The sequence below is a fragment of the Vanacampus margaritifer genome, chromosome 13 (assembly GCF_051991255.1).
Source record: "Vanacampus margaritifer isolate UIUO_Vmar chromosome 13, RoL_Vmar_1.0, whole genome shotgun sequence".
NCBI lineage: Eukaryota > Metazoa > Chordata > Actinopteri > Syngnathiformes > Syngnathidae > Vanacampus > Vanacampus margaritifer.
Window position 1 is genome coordinate 18181373 of NC_135444.1, and position 12701 is coordinate 18194073.

General features: G+C 43.5%; 2 protein-coding genes across 2 annotated transcripts; one reads left to right on the top strand and one right to left on the bottom strand.

The window, feature by feature from the left end:
* Window positions 1-5: 5 nt before the first annotated feature.
* Window positions 6-5468, bottom strand: LOC144062613 (uncharacterized). Its single transcript, XM_077584175.1, has 8 exons — window positions 5301-5468; window positions 5101-5164; window positions 4961-5016; window positions 4405-4438; window positions 4286-4311; window positions 4109-4190; window positions 1383-3866; window positions 6-379 (listed from the first exon to the last, which is right to left on the bottom strand). The coding sequence occupies exons 1-7, from the start codon at window positions 5379-5381 to the stop codon at window positions 1396-1398; spliced, it is 2814 nt and encodes a 937-aa protein (XP_077440301.1). The 5' UTR covers window positions 5382-5468; the 3' UTR covers window positions 6-379; window positions 1383-1395.
* A 300-nt stretch (window positions 5469-5768) lies between these two features.
* On the top strand, window positions 5769-12645 carry aasdh (aminoadipate-semialdehyde dehydrogenase). Its single transcript, XM_077584189.1, has 13 exons — window positions 5769-6108; window positions 6203-6323; window positions 6540-6793; window positions 7481-7673; window positions 7792-8137; window positions 8204-8376; window positions 9316-9547; window positions 9613-9725; window positions 10649-11183; window positions 11254-11417; window positions 11492-11617; window positions 11692-11829; window positions 12184-12645. Exons 1-13 carry the CDS (start codon window positions 5855-5857, stop codon window positions 12556-12558), a joined length of 3024 nt encoding a protein of 1007 aa, XP_077440315.1. The 5' UTR covers window positions 5769-5854; the 3' UTR covers window positions 12559-12645.
* Window positions 12646-12701: the final 56 nt, after the last annotated feature.

Genomic DNA, 12701 nt, shown 5'->3' on the forward strand with positions numbered 1-12701 from the left:
CAAAGTAGCATTTGTTTTTAGTAATCTTTAATTTGAATCAACATTAAAAACATATAAACTGTTAATATGGCAAACACACAAAATATTTATATGCAAACTGGAGCTGTGTGAATTAAAAACACATTCACTAACATTTTAAACAATATCTGCTCGATAAACATGGCAGGAAATGGTCATTTTATGTTCATGTGTGTGTGTGTGGGGGGGGGGGGGGTTAGCTGTGTCAATAACACGCACACACAAAAGCAATTAACTGGTTATCAAAGACTGGACTGGGCTGGGCTTTTCCAAAAATGCACCCAAGCCAGTATCACACTCCTTAAACACAGTGTTCAGTTACCTTAGTAACTTAGTAACATATTTGCCTCTCCTGGACTTCCTGTTGAACAGCAATAAAGACATGAATTAGTGAAAGAAACATTTAAAGCAATTAAAGGTGTCTTAACATGCTTTCTATTGAGGACCAAAACTAAATAAAAACAGATAAAATATTCCAAAATTAAATACAAAAAATGTACACATAAAAAAGTACAAATAAACATAAAAATATATCAATTGAATTAAACACCAATAATCAATAAAAATTTGAGGTGTCAAAATTTGTGAGTCAATTTTGAGTTTATTTAAAGTTCCTTACCACCACTAATTTTTTTTAACGCACGATTAATGACCGCCCCTTACTTGGAAAGCATGTACTCGGGGAATTCCAGTCGCATCGCAGCAGGCACGTCCGCGTCAAAATGTAGAAGTAATACATTTTACAATAATGCATATATTTGTGGAGATGGGTCAAGTTGTATGTTCCAATTTTAAAAAATGTGCAGAACTTCACTAGTTACTTCATGTGAAAGATTAGATCGCTCTTAATATGAAAAGAAAAATGCACTGAGCTCTCACTGTCACTTCTCACTGAATGCAATGATGCCATCTAGTGGCATAAAAATGACCACCACAAATCAATATCACACTCGTTTTTTTCAGTACATCTTTTTTTTTTTAACTCAATTTTATGAATTGTGAAATTACTGTATCAATGACTAAAAGATGCAGCCATATTTTTTATTAGTTTAACATTTTTTCCCCCAATTTTATGTTAAGAGTATGAAAACTTGGAAAAAATATTATTGTACATTTAGAACAGATATAAAATTTGTGATTAATCGTGAGTTAACTATTTTGAAGTCATGCAATTAATTATGATTAAAAATAAATAAATCGCCTGACACCCCTAATAAAAAATAAATAAAAATGTCAGAACTTGTTTGAAGTTGTCGAGCAACTAGACTATAAACTATAGAAAACAGATGGACAGACGTTCTCTTAAACAGATTTGACAAGTCGTAGTTTGTTTTTTTGTTTTTTTTTAAATAAAGGATGTTTACCAAGTAAGGACTCCTACGGCAAGCCATGCGCCTGATCGGAATCTTCCCACAGCCGCCGCCTGCTGAAACCTCGAGACGTGCTACGAGGAGCCTCGTCGTCAGGCGGGCACCTCAGCATCTCGTTCCTGTGCCGCTTGGGCTCGGAGCAGGACAAGTTGTTGCGTTCCAACACCCGGTGGCGCTTCCCCAGCTTGAAGCAATGGGGTGACAAAGCCAGTGCCGCCAGTGTTTGGGAGCAATGATGCCGGCGGCGGCGGCGGGCCCCGGCGCGCCCGGCGCACAGTCGGCAGGGGTGCTCGTTGAATCGTTTGCTTTGACACACAAACTTGTGGTAGTACTCCGTGAACTCGTCGTCTAAGATGGACTCGGGTTGAAGCGTCTGGGGCGTAAGAAGTTTTCGGAGCGGGGGAGCCGGGGACCTGGAGTTGCCGAGCGCATCTGCAAAGTTGGGGCTTCTGGGGAAGGCCTGAGGAGATCTTCTCAGGCCTTCCGTGTTCACCATCCTCACTTTTAATGGACTCTGCCTGATTGGGAAACCATAAACATCAGGTTGCTCTTCAAATTTGTCAGCAGTGGGGAAAAGACTTTTGGAACTCTGAGACCAAGACCGCGAGGGGCTGAGTTGCCACGAGGACAGCTGCTGATGTTCATCGGCGGCGGCAGAGCGAGCGAGCCTTTTAGACCCCAGTGAAAGTTCCAAGGAAGGACCAAAATCGCGAGATGGACTCAGGACCCACGAGGATTGCTGATTCTGTTCTTGGGCAGCAGCGAGAGCCAGCCTTTTGGACCTCGGGGACTGGTCCAACGAGGGTCCAGGAGACAGTGAAGGACTAAGAACCCCGGAGGATGGCTGCTCCCTGGCGGCAGGACTAAAAAGTCTTTTGGACCTCAAGGACTGGTCCGTAGACGGTCCAGGAGACTGCGAAGGACTGAGGACGCACAAAGATGGCTGCTGTTGTTCTTGGGCAACAGCGAGAGCCAGCCTTTTAGACCTCAGGGTCTGGTCCAACGAGGGACCAGGAGACCGTGAAGGACTCAGGACCACGGAGGATGTTTGCTCTCTGGCAGTAGGACTAAAAAACCTTTTGGATCTCAGGGACTGGTCCAAGGAGGGTCCAGAAGACCGTGAGGGACTGACAACCCACGAGGATGGCTGCTCTTCAGCAACAGGACTAAAAAGCCTTTTGGATAACAGGGACTGGTCCAAGGAGGAACAAGAAGACTGTGAGGGACTGAGCATGCATGAGGATGTATTTTCTCCAGCAGCAGACCTTAAAAGCCTTTTGGTTATCAGGGACTGGTCCGAGGAGGAACCAGAAGACCGCGAGGGACTGACAACCCCGAAGGCTGGCTGCTCTCTGGCAGCAGAACTAAAAAAACTTTTAGATCTCAGGGAATGGTCCAAGGAGAGTCCAGAAGACCGCGAGGGACTGAGCGTGCATGAGGATGCATTTTCTCCGGCAGCAGACCTTAAAAGCCTTTTGGTTATCAGGGACTGGTCCGAGGAGGAACCAGAAGACCGCGAGGGACTGACAACCCCGAAGGCTGGCTGCTCTCTGGCAGCAGAACTAAAAAAACTTTTGGATCTCAGGGAATGGTCCAAGGAGAGTCCAGAAGACCGCGAGGGACTGAGCGTGCATGAGGATGCATTTTCTCCGGCAGCAGACCTAAAAAACCTTTTGGTTATCAGGGACTGGTCTGAGGAGGAACAAGAAGACCGTGAGGGACTGAGCGTGCATGAGGATGCCTTTTCTTCAGCAGCAGACCTAAAAAACCTTTTGGTTATCAGGGACTGGTCTGAAGAGGAACCAGAAGACCGCGAGGGACTGACAATCCACGAGGACGGCTGCTCTTCAGCAACAGCACTAAAAAGTATTTTGGACCTCAGGGACTGATCGGAGGAAGGACCAGAAAACCGTGAAGGACTGAGAATGCACACAGATGGCTGCATTCTGGCAGCAGAGACGGCAAATCTTCTGGAATTTGGGGACAGTTCCGACAAAGTCCCTAAGGAGGCACTGGAAGGACTGAAGGCAAGGAATGATAGTTGTTTTTCCACGGTGATGGTCTTATTCAGGTCGATTCGTTTAGATTTAGGAGATTCTAGAATACAAGACTGTTCCAAGGCCAGAACGGTTTGATCCCTTGAAGTGGGGCAGAGCCAGCTGGTACATTTGGATCCTGGATTCTTTGCCGCTTTCCTGCTCGTGATTCGTCTGTGGTTGTGGTTGCCTTTGCCGGACTGCAGTCGCCACTTGCGGTACTTCTGGAGGACGCTGCTCCCCATCTCGGAAACGCGCCACCGGTGCTGCGCTCGCCCGATTTGATCGATCATGCTGGGGTAGAGCTCCGACAGACTGCTGCCTCGACTTCTCAGGGCCAACTCCAGCTCCTCGTCCTGGTCCTCGGGGAGGACGTCAAACTCAGGGAAGCTCCACTGACTGCTGTCGAGCGAGCTCTGCTGGGAACGCAGGTTCGACACTCCTGCAGTGGGGGTCAAAAGAATAGAGAAGACCAAACTTTAAAAGGAGTTTTTATGTTTGTATACAATAGTTGTTCTCTACAAAACTTCTTTCTTTGCTTTTATTTATTTTTTATTTTTTTTGCTTTTGCATGTTTTTGGGTGACTACAATGACGCCCGTGAAGAGTCAACTTTGCATATGTCCTCTCTAACCTTCAGTCACATAAAGTCATTTTTTGTCAGGTTCTAAACTGCTACTCTTACCATCATCATCCTCCTCATCAGCGAATGTCTGGCAAGAAACACGAGTTTCGTCATGTCGGCCATCGTATTGCGTTTGGTCCAGCTTTTGAACATAAAAAAAAAAAAGATACATTTAGACACAAAAACATCTTATCATTGGGTAAACTATTTACTTTGTCAAGAAGAAAGTGGACATACCTGTGAAATACTGGAAAAATTGTGCACTGTGTTGTTGAGCAACAAAAAAAAAACACATACATTTTCAACAGGTCTATAAATGTCATTCAAAATTCCTTTATAACGTGATTAACACTTACACTGTAATGCATCCTCTCTTGAATCCAGCGAGCTCTGAGGAGACATTTAACTTGAATTATTTTTATGGCTACATTCACTTGCTTTGGCACAACATAAACTACTCACACAAAAAAAGTTAGGATTCATTCTACTTTTAGGGGAAATTCCAGGATCAACAAACTAAAATGCACTAACACCTTAACAAATGAGCTTCATTTGACTTTTGTGAAACTTTTGAATGCCCATGGCCAATTGTTCAGTGTTGGGTCACACAAAATTCCGAACATCCACTTCTGGGTCATTCTGTCCAATCTCTATATAAACCTGCTGGTGACACTTTCAGCCACTGCAGCAAAAGTCACACTTTAGCCAAATGAGAACACCAAATTGTGCAAAAAAGTGCTTGAACGTGGAACTGTTGGACTTGTTTAATCCCAAAAAATTAAAACCTGGTCAAATTTAAGTCGACCTTGGATCATAGTGCACTTTAGGTTCATCAAGAAAAATCAACCTGAAAAGCGCAATATCACTAAATTTTATGTGGAAGGTGTATTTAAGGGATTATCGTGTTTGCACCTCAGATTCCTTCGCCTTCATCTGCTCTTCATACATCTTCATGTAGTGTTCCAAGGCTTGAAAAATTAAAGACAAAACGCAGTTAAAACATGCAAATCAAGCGCCTTAGCGCTGAACATGAATGACAAGCAACGACTTACTTTTTGTATCGGTGTTATTGACGTCCACTTCGATCGCCTCGTTTTCATTGTACAGGATGGAGTACTGTTTTTTTTTTTTTTTTAAGGGAATGATAAATGTTGATTTATGAAGTTTGAAACATGATGAGAATCGTGCGCTAACGTTGCAGCTCGAGCAAACGATAGGTTACGTCTCATCATCAACGATTTGGAAGACATACCTTGCGTATAATTCGACGCAGCGATTGCTGGTACTGTAGGCCGTTTAAGGTGATTTTCTTCTTCACTTCGTCTAAATCCATTATAAAGAATTAATAGTGACCGATGACGCAAAAAACGACAACGAGGAAATGGCGAAAAGGCTACAATTTTAAAATGTGGCCGTTAACAGTGAGCGAACGGTGATTGGACGAGGGCGTCTCATGGTGCCCTTTGGAACATCCAGGAAAAAAGTAATATTTTTAGAATATCAAGAAAACACAAATTAAACGCACACGTTTAACGGCAACTTTTGATCACTGTTAATAATATTTTACAATGTATGAAAGTAATAGATCAAATATTGACAATTTATGAGTTTAATTATTTCAGAAAATGTTATGTGGTGATATTACCAATTGGATTGGGGGACTTGAACGCAGCGGTGTGGTTACGTGAACGTCATCATCACGCGACAATGTTATGACCGCGGCGGCGGACCCAAATGATGTTGATTCCTGATTCCATGTTCGTCATTAAACAAATATGAAAATATATTTAATAAGTTATTATTGTGATGCGTGGTAGCATGGAGTCAAGCGGAACTCTGCAGGGGCTCGTAGCCACCGCTGCATCTGCGTACTCCCAGCGGGTGGCGGTGACGTTTGACAGCGGGTCCTCTTCGGATGGTCCGGTGTCACTTTTCTACAAGGACCTACTCGAACTTTCCTGTGAACTCGGCCAGCGCTTGCAGCAGCACTGCGAGCACAACAACGGCGTAATAGGACTGTACTGTAGCGACGATCTCTTCACACCAGTGTGGATCCTTGGGTGAGCTCATTAAACATGCACTAACATTGCAGAAGGGTGCAATGTTCATTTAAAATGATGCCCTACTTTTTGTTGTTCTTTTTAATTGGTGCAGGATCTTGCAGACACCTGCAGCCTATGTGCCACTTGATCCAGGAGCTCCAGGGCTTGTCTCCTCCCGGGTCATGAGCAAGTGTCGCCTCAGGTTCTGTGCTGTGAAGAGCGACCTCCTGCAGGTTCACGAAGTTTTTCTGATTACGGGGTTGATTTACTTTAAATTAATGCAGCCTTCAAACAAAGTAAGACATTTATTGTGGCGCTAAGTAGTTTGGCTGTGATTCGAAATTTGAGTCGCCATTCATATCATAAGTTGACTCATAAGTCAACTACAACTGTATGTTGGTTTGTGCTTTTCCAAAAATAATCAGACTTGACTTTCCTTTCCCATAAAGAGATTCAAGGCAGCCCTCGCCCAGCACGTGAGCGTCGAAGTGTGCGCCGCGTTGCCGAAGTTCAAACTCACTCTGATTCGGGTCGAGCCGTTGAGGGACGACAAGCAAGGCGAGCAAAAACCGGAACCGCTGCCATCCCGCCTAGAACCAGGAGGAAGTTTGGCCTACATGCTGCACACATCTGGAACAACGGGCCAGCCCAAGATTGTGCGGGTGCCGCACAACTGCATACTTCCCAACATCCTACACCTGAGGTCAGCAAGGACATGCTGAAATTGGGCAACAGCTGATTAAGCGGTCAATTAAATTTATTAGCGCGTTTAAAATGGGCTCAAATCTGCCATTTTTGCCATTTTTCAAATGTGTACATTAAATATAACAGTCAAAACACGTAATAAAATAAATGTTTATCGGCTTTGAAAAATTATTGCAAAATAAATGAAAAGTGATTATTACCCTTTTTCTATTTCAGCATGTTAATTAAAAAGTTGTATCCTAAAATCCATTCATTAAATGTAAATATAATTAGATCAATCTAATAAAATGTATAACAAATTAGAAGTAATAATAGTGGAATCATGTATTATAAACGTAAGTAGTGTATTGAAAATGTTAATTGAAAATATGAATACATAAATTCAAATTTTAATTATAATATAGAATATGAAAAATGCACAATTTTAATCTCCATAAAAACAATATTTAAATAAAACTTTGGCGTTATGAAGGTATAAAAACTGAATTTAAAATAATTGTTTCTTTCACACCAAACATATTTCATGTATTATTTATATGTTTTTGTTGTAGATAAAAATAATTAATTAATAATAAATGTAATTAAATAAAAAAATAATTAAAGTTATGTTTCAAATGTGTCCTTTAGTCCAACTTTAGTCTATAATAAAGACGAGTGATTTCAGTCACCGTGTGTTTCTCGTCAGGCGTTTGTTTGAGGTGAGTTCGACCGACGTGGTCTTCATGGCCTCGCCGCTGACCTTCGACCCGTCAGTGGTGGACATTTTCCTGGCGTTGTCATCCGGGGCTCAGCTCCTCGTCGTTCCCGCCGTGCTCAAGAAAATTCCCAAACGGCTGTGCCAGCTTCTCTTTGGCCGCCACAAGACGAGCATCATGCAGGTCCTTCCCATTCTGATGCCTTCAATGCCGCTTGTTTTTCTCAGTTCTTGTCACATTTGAGGATCACGTGAAGAAGAAGCAAAAAAAGAACATCACTCTCATGTGTTTCCTTCCACAGGTCACACCCACGCTGCTGTCTGGCTTCGGCCCACGTCTCCTCCGACAGGAAGTGTTGTCGCACGGCTCGCCGCTGCGTGTGCTTGCCCTGGGCGGCGAGGCGTGCCCGTCGGCGTCCGCGCTGAACGCCTGGCGCCACGAGGACAACGCCACGGCGGTGTTCAACCTTTACGGCATCACAGAGGTGTCCTGCTGGGCCACCTGCTACAAGATCCCGCCCGAGCAAGGGTCTGACGGCTCCGCCTCCTCCGCCGTGCCTCTAGGGAGTCCCCTGATGGGGACCAGAGTGGAGGTGAGGGACCGAGATGGTGAAGTGGTGACGGAAGGAGAAGGAGAGGTGTTCATAGGTGAGTGCTGTCCAACAAAACTTGATGAAAGCAAGTCAAGTAGTTCAAATTGCGGCCTGTGGGCAGGCGGTGACGAGAGGGTGTGCCTCCTGGACCACGAGGACTCACCGGTGCCCGGGACGATGAGGGCCACGGGAGACTGGGTGGATGTGAATGGAGGGCACATGTACTATCGCGGCCGGAAGGACAGAAGCGTCAAGCGCCACGGCAAACGCGTCAACCTGGACCACCTGCAGCAGGTAAACTTTATTTCCAAACATCTTTTGGATGAAATGAAATGAGATCCTATCCAAGTGCTCAATTCAGAAGTTCTCTCTTTACAAAAATAACAATGCCAGAAATTATTTTTGATGAAATATGTAACATTTATTTCAGCATTCAAATTTAATCTAAATTAATGTCATTATTTTTGTAATTTTTTTATATGTATGATTTATTTTATTTTATTGATATACTTAATTTATGTTGCTTTTTAATTTGAATTGGACTTTTATTAATTTATTAGAATATTTGCATTTAATTAAAAGATATATTTGTAATTTTGTCCCAAGTTTTTTCTTATAATTCATAATAAATCTTTAATTTATATTTGTATGTTTGAGTTAAATTTTCAATGTTTTTATTTTAAATTTTTTTTATTTAACAAAACTTATGATAGGTACTTTAATTTAGTTGAAATGTATTTAGTTATTTGTGTTATTTAAGTTATTTTATAATTTATGATAAAATAATTTGCCATTATTTAATAACATTTTATTTATTTATCAACTATTGTATATTAAAAATTATTGTAGTTATTAATGAAATGTTTTTTCCCAAATTTTAAATAAAAATAGAAAAAAGTATAGTAAGTAATTACAATAATATTCAGTATACATTATTTTTTTATATGCAAGTCATTTATTACATGCATTGTTTTTAACATTTTGATTGAATTATGATTTTTTAATGATAATAACAGATTCTCATTGGGAAATATCTGATTTAAATTTCTATATATATATTTAATTATAATTGTGTATTTTAAAATGTTTTTTTAATACATTTTATTACATTATTTTATATAAAAAAATCATTCTTTTTACAAATTTTATTTTTTCAAATGGAAATTCATTACTATAAATATTTATCTTATAGTCATGTATGTAGATTTGACTATTATTTACTTATTATTTCAGCTGCTCTCGACTTTACCCGATGTTGATTCCTGCGCCGTGTGTCTGCACGAAGGCGGCCGACTGATCGCCTTTGTCGTCACCGCCTCACCCGCGGGTTCCGAAGACGGCGGGTCTGCGTCCTCCTCCTCCGACCTGAGCAGGCGCCTCCTGAAGCAGCTGACTCCGCTGCTGCCCTCCTACGCCATTCCAGACGCGCTGCTGCAGGTCCCGGCCTTACCTTTGACCCCTCATGGTGAGCATGGACCAGAAACAGATTTATGAGGTATGTCTGGAATGCTCATTGCTTCTCATGTGCAGGCAAAGTGGACATGCGGGCATTGGTGAAAGTTTACCAGAGTCAACGTTTGGACGTCAGTCAGTCGCATAACGATGTCTCTCAACTCAAGAAAACGCTGCAAACTTTATGGCAGGTATGACAAATGTCCTCTTATAGTTGAGTTGCTAACAAGAGCCTCCCGTATTTCCTTTCTGGCAATTTTATCAAAGAGGAGACAGCAGCAGAATGGAGACTGCAGAATAGGGATGTCCGATACCACTTTTTTTCCCAGACAAATACAATACACATGTTCCATCTTTGAGTACTACAATACTGATGCGTATTGATACCTGGCATCGGTATTTACCAATCCCTAGTTCAGGGTATGCCTAAATCACAAAAATTAGAAGGTCTCCTGTACTCTTTTCTTGGCAATTCTATCCAAGAGGAGACTAAGGGCCACAAAAACAATGAAATAGACGGTCTAATCAGTCAGAATGAGACCCGCTAACAAAAAATAACAGAAGACATGCTAGGTCCTGTATTTATATATCCAAGAGGAGATTGAGGGCACCAAGAAAACAGACCCCTGCCGTAGAGTGGAGATTATGTGAGATACGGATACTACAGTGTCCAGGATAAGATAACGTCTCCTAAATTAATTTCTTGGCAATTTTATCCAAGAGAAGACTAAGGGCTACAAGAAAATACAACAGACGCTACGGTCTAATCAGTCGGAATGAGACAATTACGGAGAAGAAGCTGGGCCTTGTGTATTTATTTATCCAAGAGGAGACTAAGGAAACCAAAAAAACGGACCGCTGCAGCAGAGTGGAGACTATGGGGTACGGATACTGCAGTGTCCAAGATAAACTAATGTCTCCTAAATTTATTTTTGGGCAATTTTACTATTTGTCCAAGAGGAGACTAAGGGCACCATGCAAACAGCGCTGGTAGAGGGATGTTTTTAAGCCTGTATAGATAAAGTTTGGGGTCTGTAAAAGATCAGATTGCCACCATCAACCGTCTATCTGAGTCTTATTAGAAACATTAGAATTTCTTCGTACCCGTCAACAGGACAGCCTTGGTCTCGACGAGAACGCCACTTTGGACGAGAGCTCCCATTTCCTGTTCTGCGGCGGAGACTCCCTGAAGGCGCTTCGACTCTGCGAGGACGTCCTGGCCGCCACCGGAGTCAGTTCGCCTCGTCTTTTGGAGGCGCTCCTCGACGGGACCTTCGCCGACGTCCTGCGTGTCCTCGTCGCGCCAAGGAAAAGAGAGCGCATTGCCGCCGAAGCACCTACAGGTGGCGGCGAAGAGAAGCGACCTTTGAAAGTCTTAAAACCAGAAGGAGAGTTGAGGAAGCGGGACGAGAAAAGCGTGTTGGTTCTCAGCGAGCGCTGGTCTTCGGACACGGGCAGATGCGTGGACGCCTCGCCGGTTCTTCTGGTGCGGGAAGATGGCGTCGGAACCAGCGTGTTCATCGGCTCGCACTCGCACAGGATGCAGGCTCTGGACTTGGACAGCGGACGCCTGCTGTGGGAGCGCGTCCTCGGGGGACGCATCGAGGCGTCTGCCGCCGCGTCCCTTTGCGGACGCTACGTGGTTGTAGGTCGGTTTTCATCATTTTCACCGCCGCTTCTTGACAACAATCGTCGTGACGACATGTTGTCGGCGCTCAGGTTGCTACGACGGCGGCGTGTACGTGCTGAGCGCTAACTCCGGGGAGACTCACTGGGTCTTTGAAACGGGCGACGCCGTGAAAAGCCGACCCGCCGCCGATCCTCTCACGGGCCAGATGATGGTGGGCTCACATGATGGGTTTGTGTACGCTATCGACCTCCAGGTGAGTTGGGGTCATGTGACCAAATGAAGGCTACTAAATAGGGCAAGCAACAGCTGTATCAATTTGTCTTTCAGGGTCAATGTTGTGTTTGGAGGCGTCATTGCGGGGGCGGGGCCGTCTTCTCCTCACCCTACCTGGACGCCGCCCACCGCCAACTGTACGTGGCCACGCTAGGTGGCAAGCTGCTATGTCTCCACCCCGTAAGTTTCAAAACGACCTCATTTTAGCATCGCATACTCCCAAAAATGTGACCGTTACTTTTCTGTGGCGTCAGGAGAGCGGCGACGTCCTGTGGTCGCACAGCAGGAACGTCCCCTTCTTCTCCTCGCCAAAGTGCGGCGGCGCCGGCGGCCGCGTGGCTATCGGCTCCGTGGACGGAAATATCCTCTGCTTCAGCCACGATGGATTACTGGTGAGGAAACTAGACAGTAAATATGCGATTTTAGCATCAAGTTAGCATGCTAGTTTTTGCATCTATTTGGTAAAAATATAGTGTGTGTATAAAATATATGATATATTATTAAATATATTAAAAAATATTTTTAAAATAAATTATAGAATAAAATAAATATGTACAAATGACATGAAATATATTTAATAAAATATTAAAACAAAATATTTAAAAATGTAAGTTATAGAATATAATAATTAAAAATATATATTATTATATAATTTATCAAAATAAATTAAAACAAATAAAATTTTAATTTTTAATTTTAGTGGGGGATTTTTGTGAAGGATTTTTTTGTTTGTTTTTTTGTATCAGCTTTGGCAGTTCCAGACAGACGGCGCCGTCTTCTCGTCGCCGTGCGTGACCTCCGACCTCCAGAGGCTCCTGTGCGGCTCTCACGACGGCCACCTGTACTGCTTGAACGCCAGCGACGGCTCCTCGCTTTGGACGTTCCGGACGGCTGGCAAAGTGTTCGCCAGCCCCTCCGCCTTCGACGGCGGGATGCGAGGGGTGCTGGTGGGCGTGGCCTCCACCGACGGCACCGTCTACATCCTGGACGCTCGGGACGGACGCGCGTTGTGCTCGCGGACGCTCCCAGGGGAACTTTTCTCCTCCCCGGTGGTGTGTGGACGGTCCTTGGTGGTCGGGTGTCGGAATGATTATGTGTATTGTTTACAAATGGCCGTTTAGCCATCATTTATGCACAAAAAAATGTATCTAATTGTCTGTTAATGTACAAGATCAGATGTGAAAGCAATATATTAAAGAAAAATGACTTTTTAACTGCTTTTTCTTATCAAGTGTGAAAATGTGAAATTTCCCATTTCTCAGAG

Bases quoted from the DNA above. Each gene is read 5' to 3' on its own strand.
- aasdh (XM_077584189.1), top strand. From the start codon at position 5,855: ATGCGTGGTAGCATGGAGTCAAGCGGAACTCTGCAGGGGCTCGTAGCC. The intron at 8,377-9,315 runs GTAAACTTTATT...TTATTATTTCAG, and splicing joins ACCTGGACCACCTGCAGCAG to CTGCTCTCGACTTTACCCGA. The intron at 9,726-10,648 runs GTATGACAAATG...ACCCGTCAACAG, and splicing joins CGCTGCAAACTTTATGGCAG to GACAGCCTTGGTCTCGACGA.
- LOC144062613 (XM_077584175.1), bottom strand. From the start codon at position 5,381: ATGGATTTAGACGAAGTGAAGAAGAAAATCACCTTAAACGGCCTACAG. The intron at 5,165-5,300 runs GTATGTCTTCCA...AAAAAAAAACAG, and splicing joins TGCGTCGAATTATACGCAAG to TACTCCATCCTGTACAATGA. The intron at 4,439-4,960 runs GTGCAAACACGA...ATGTCTCCTCAG, and splicing joins TGAAGGCGAAGGAATCTGAG to AGCTCGCTGGATTCAAGAGA.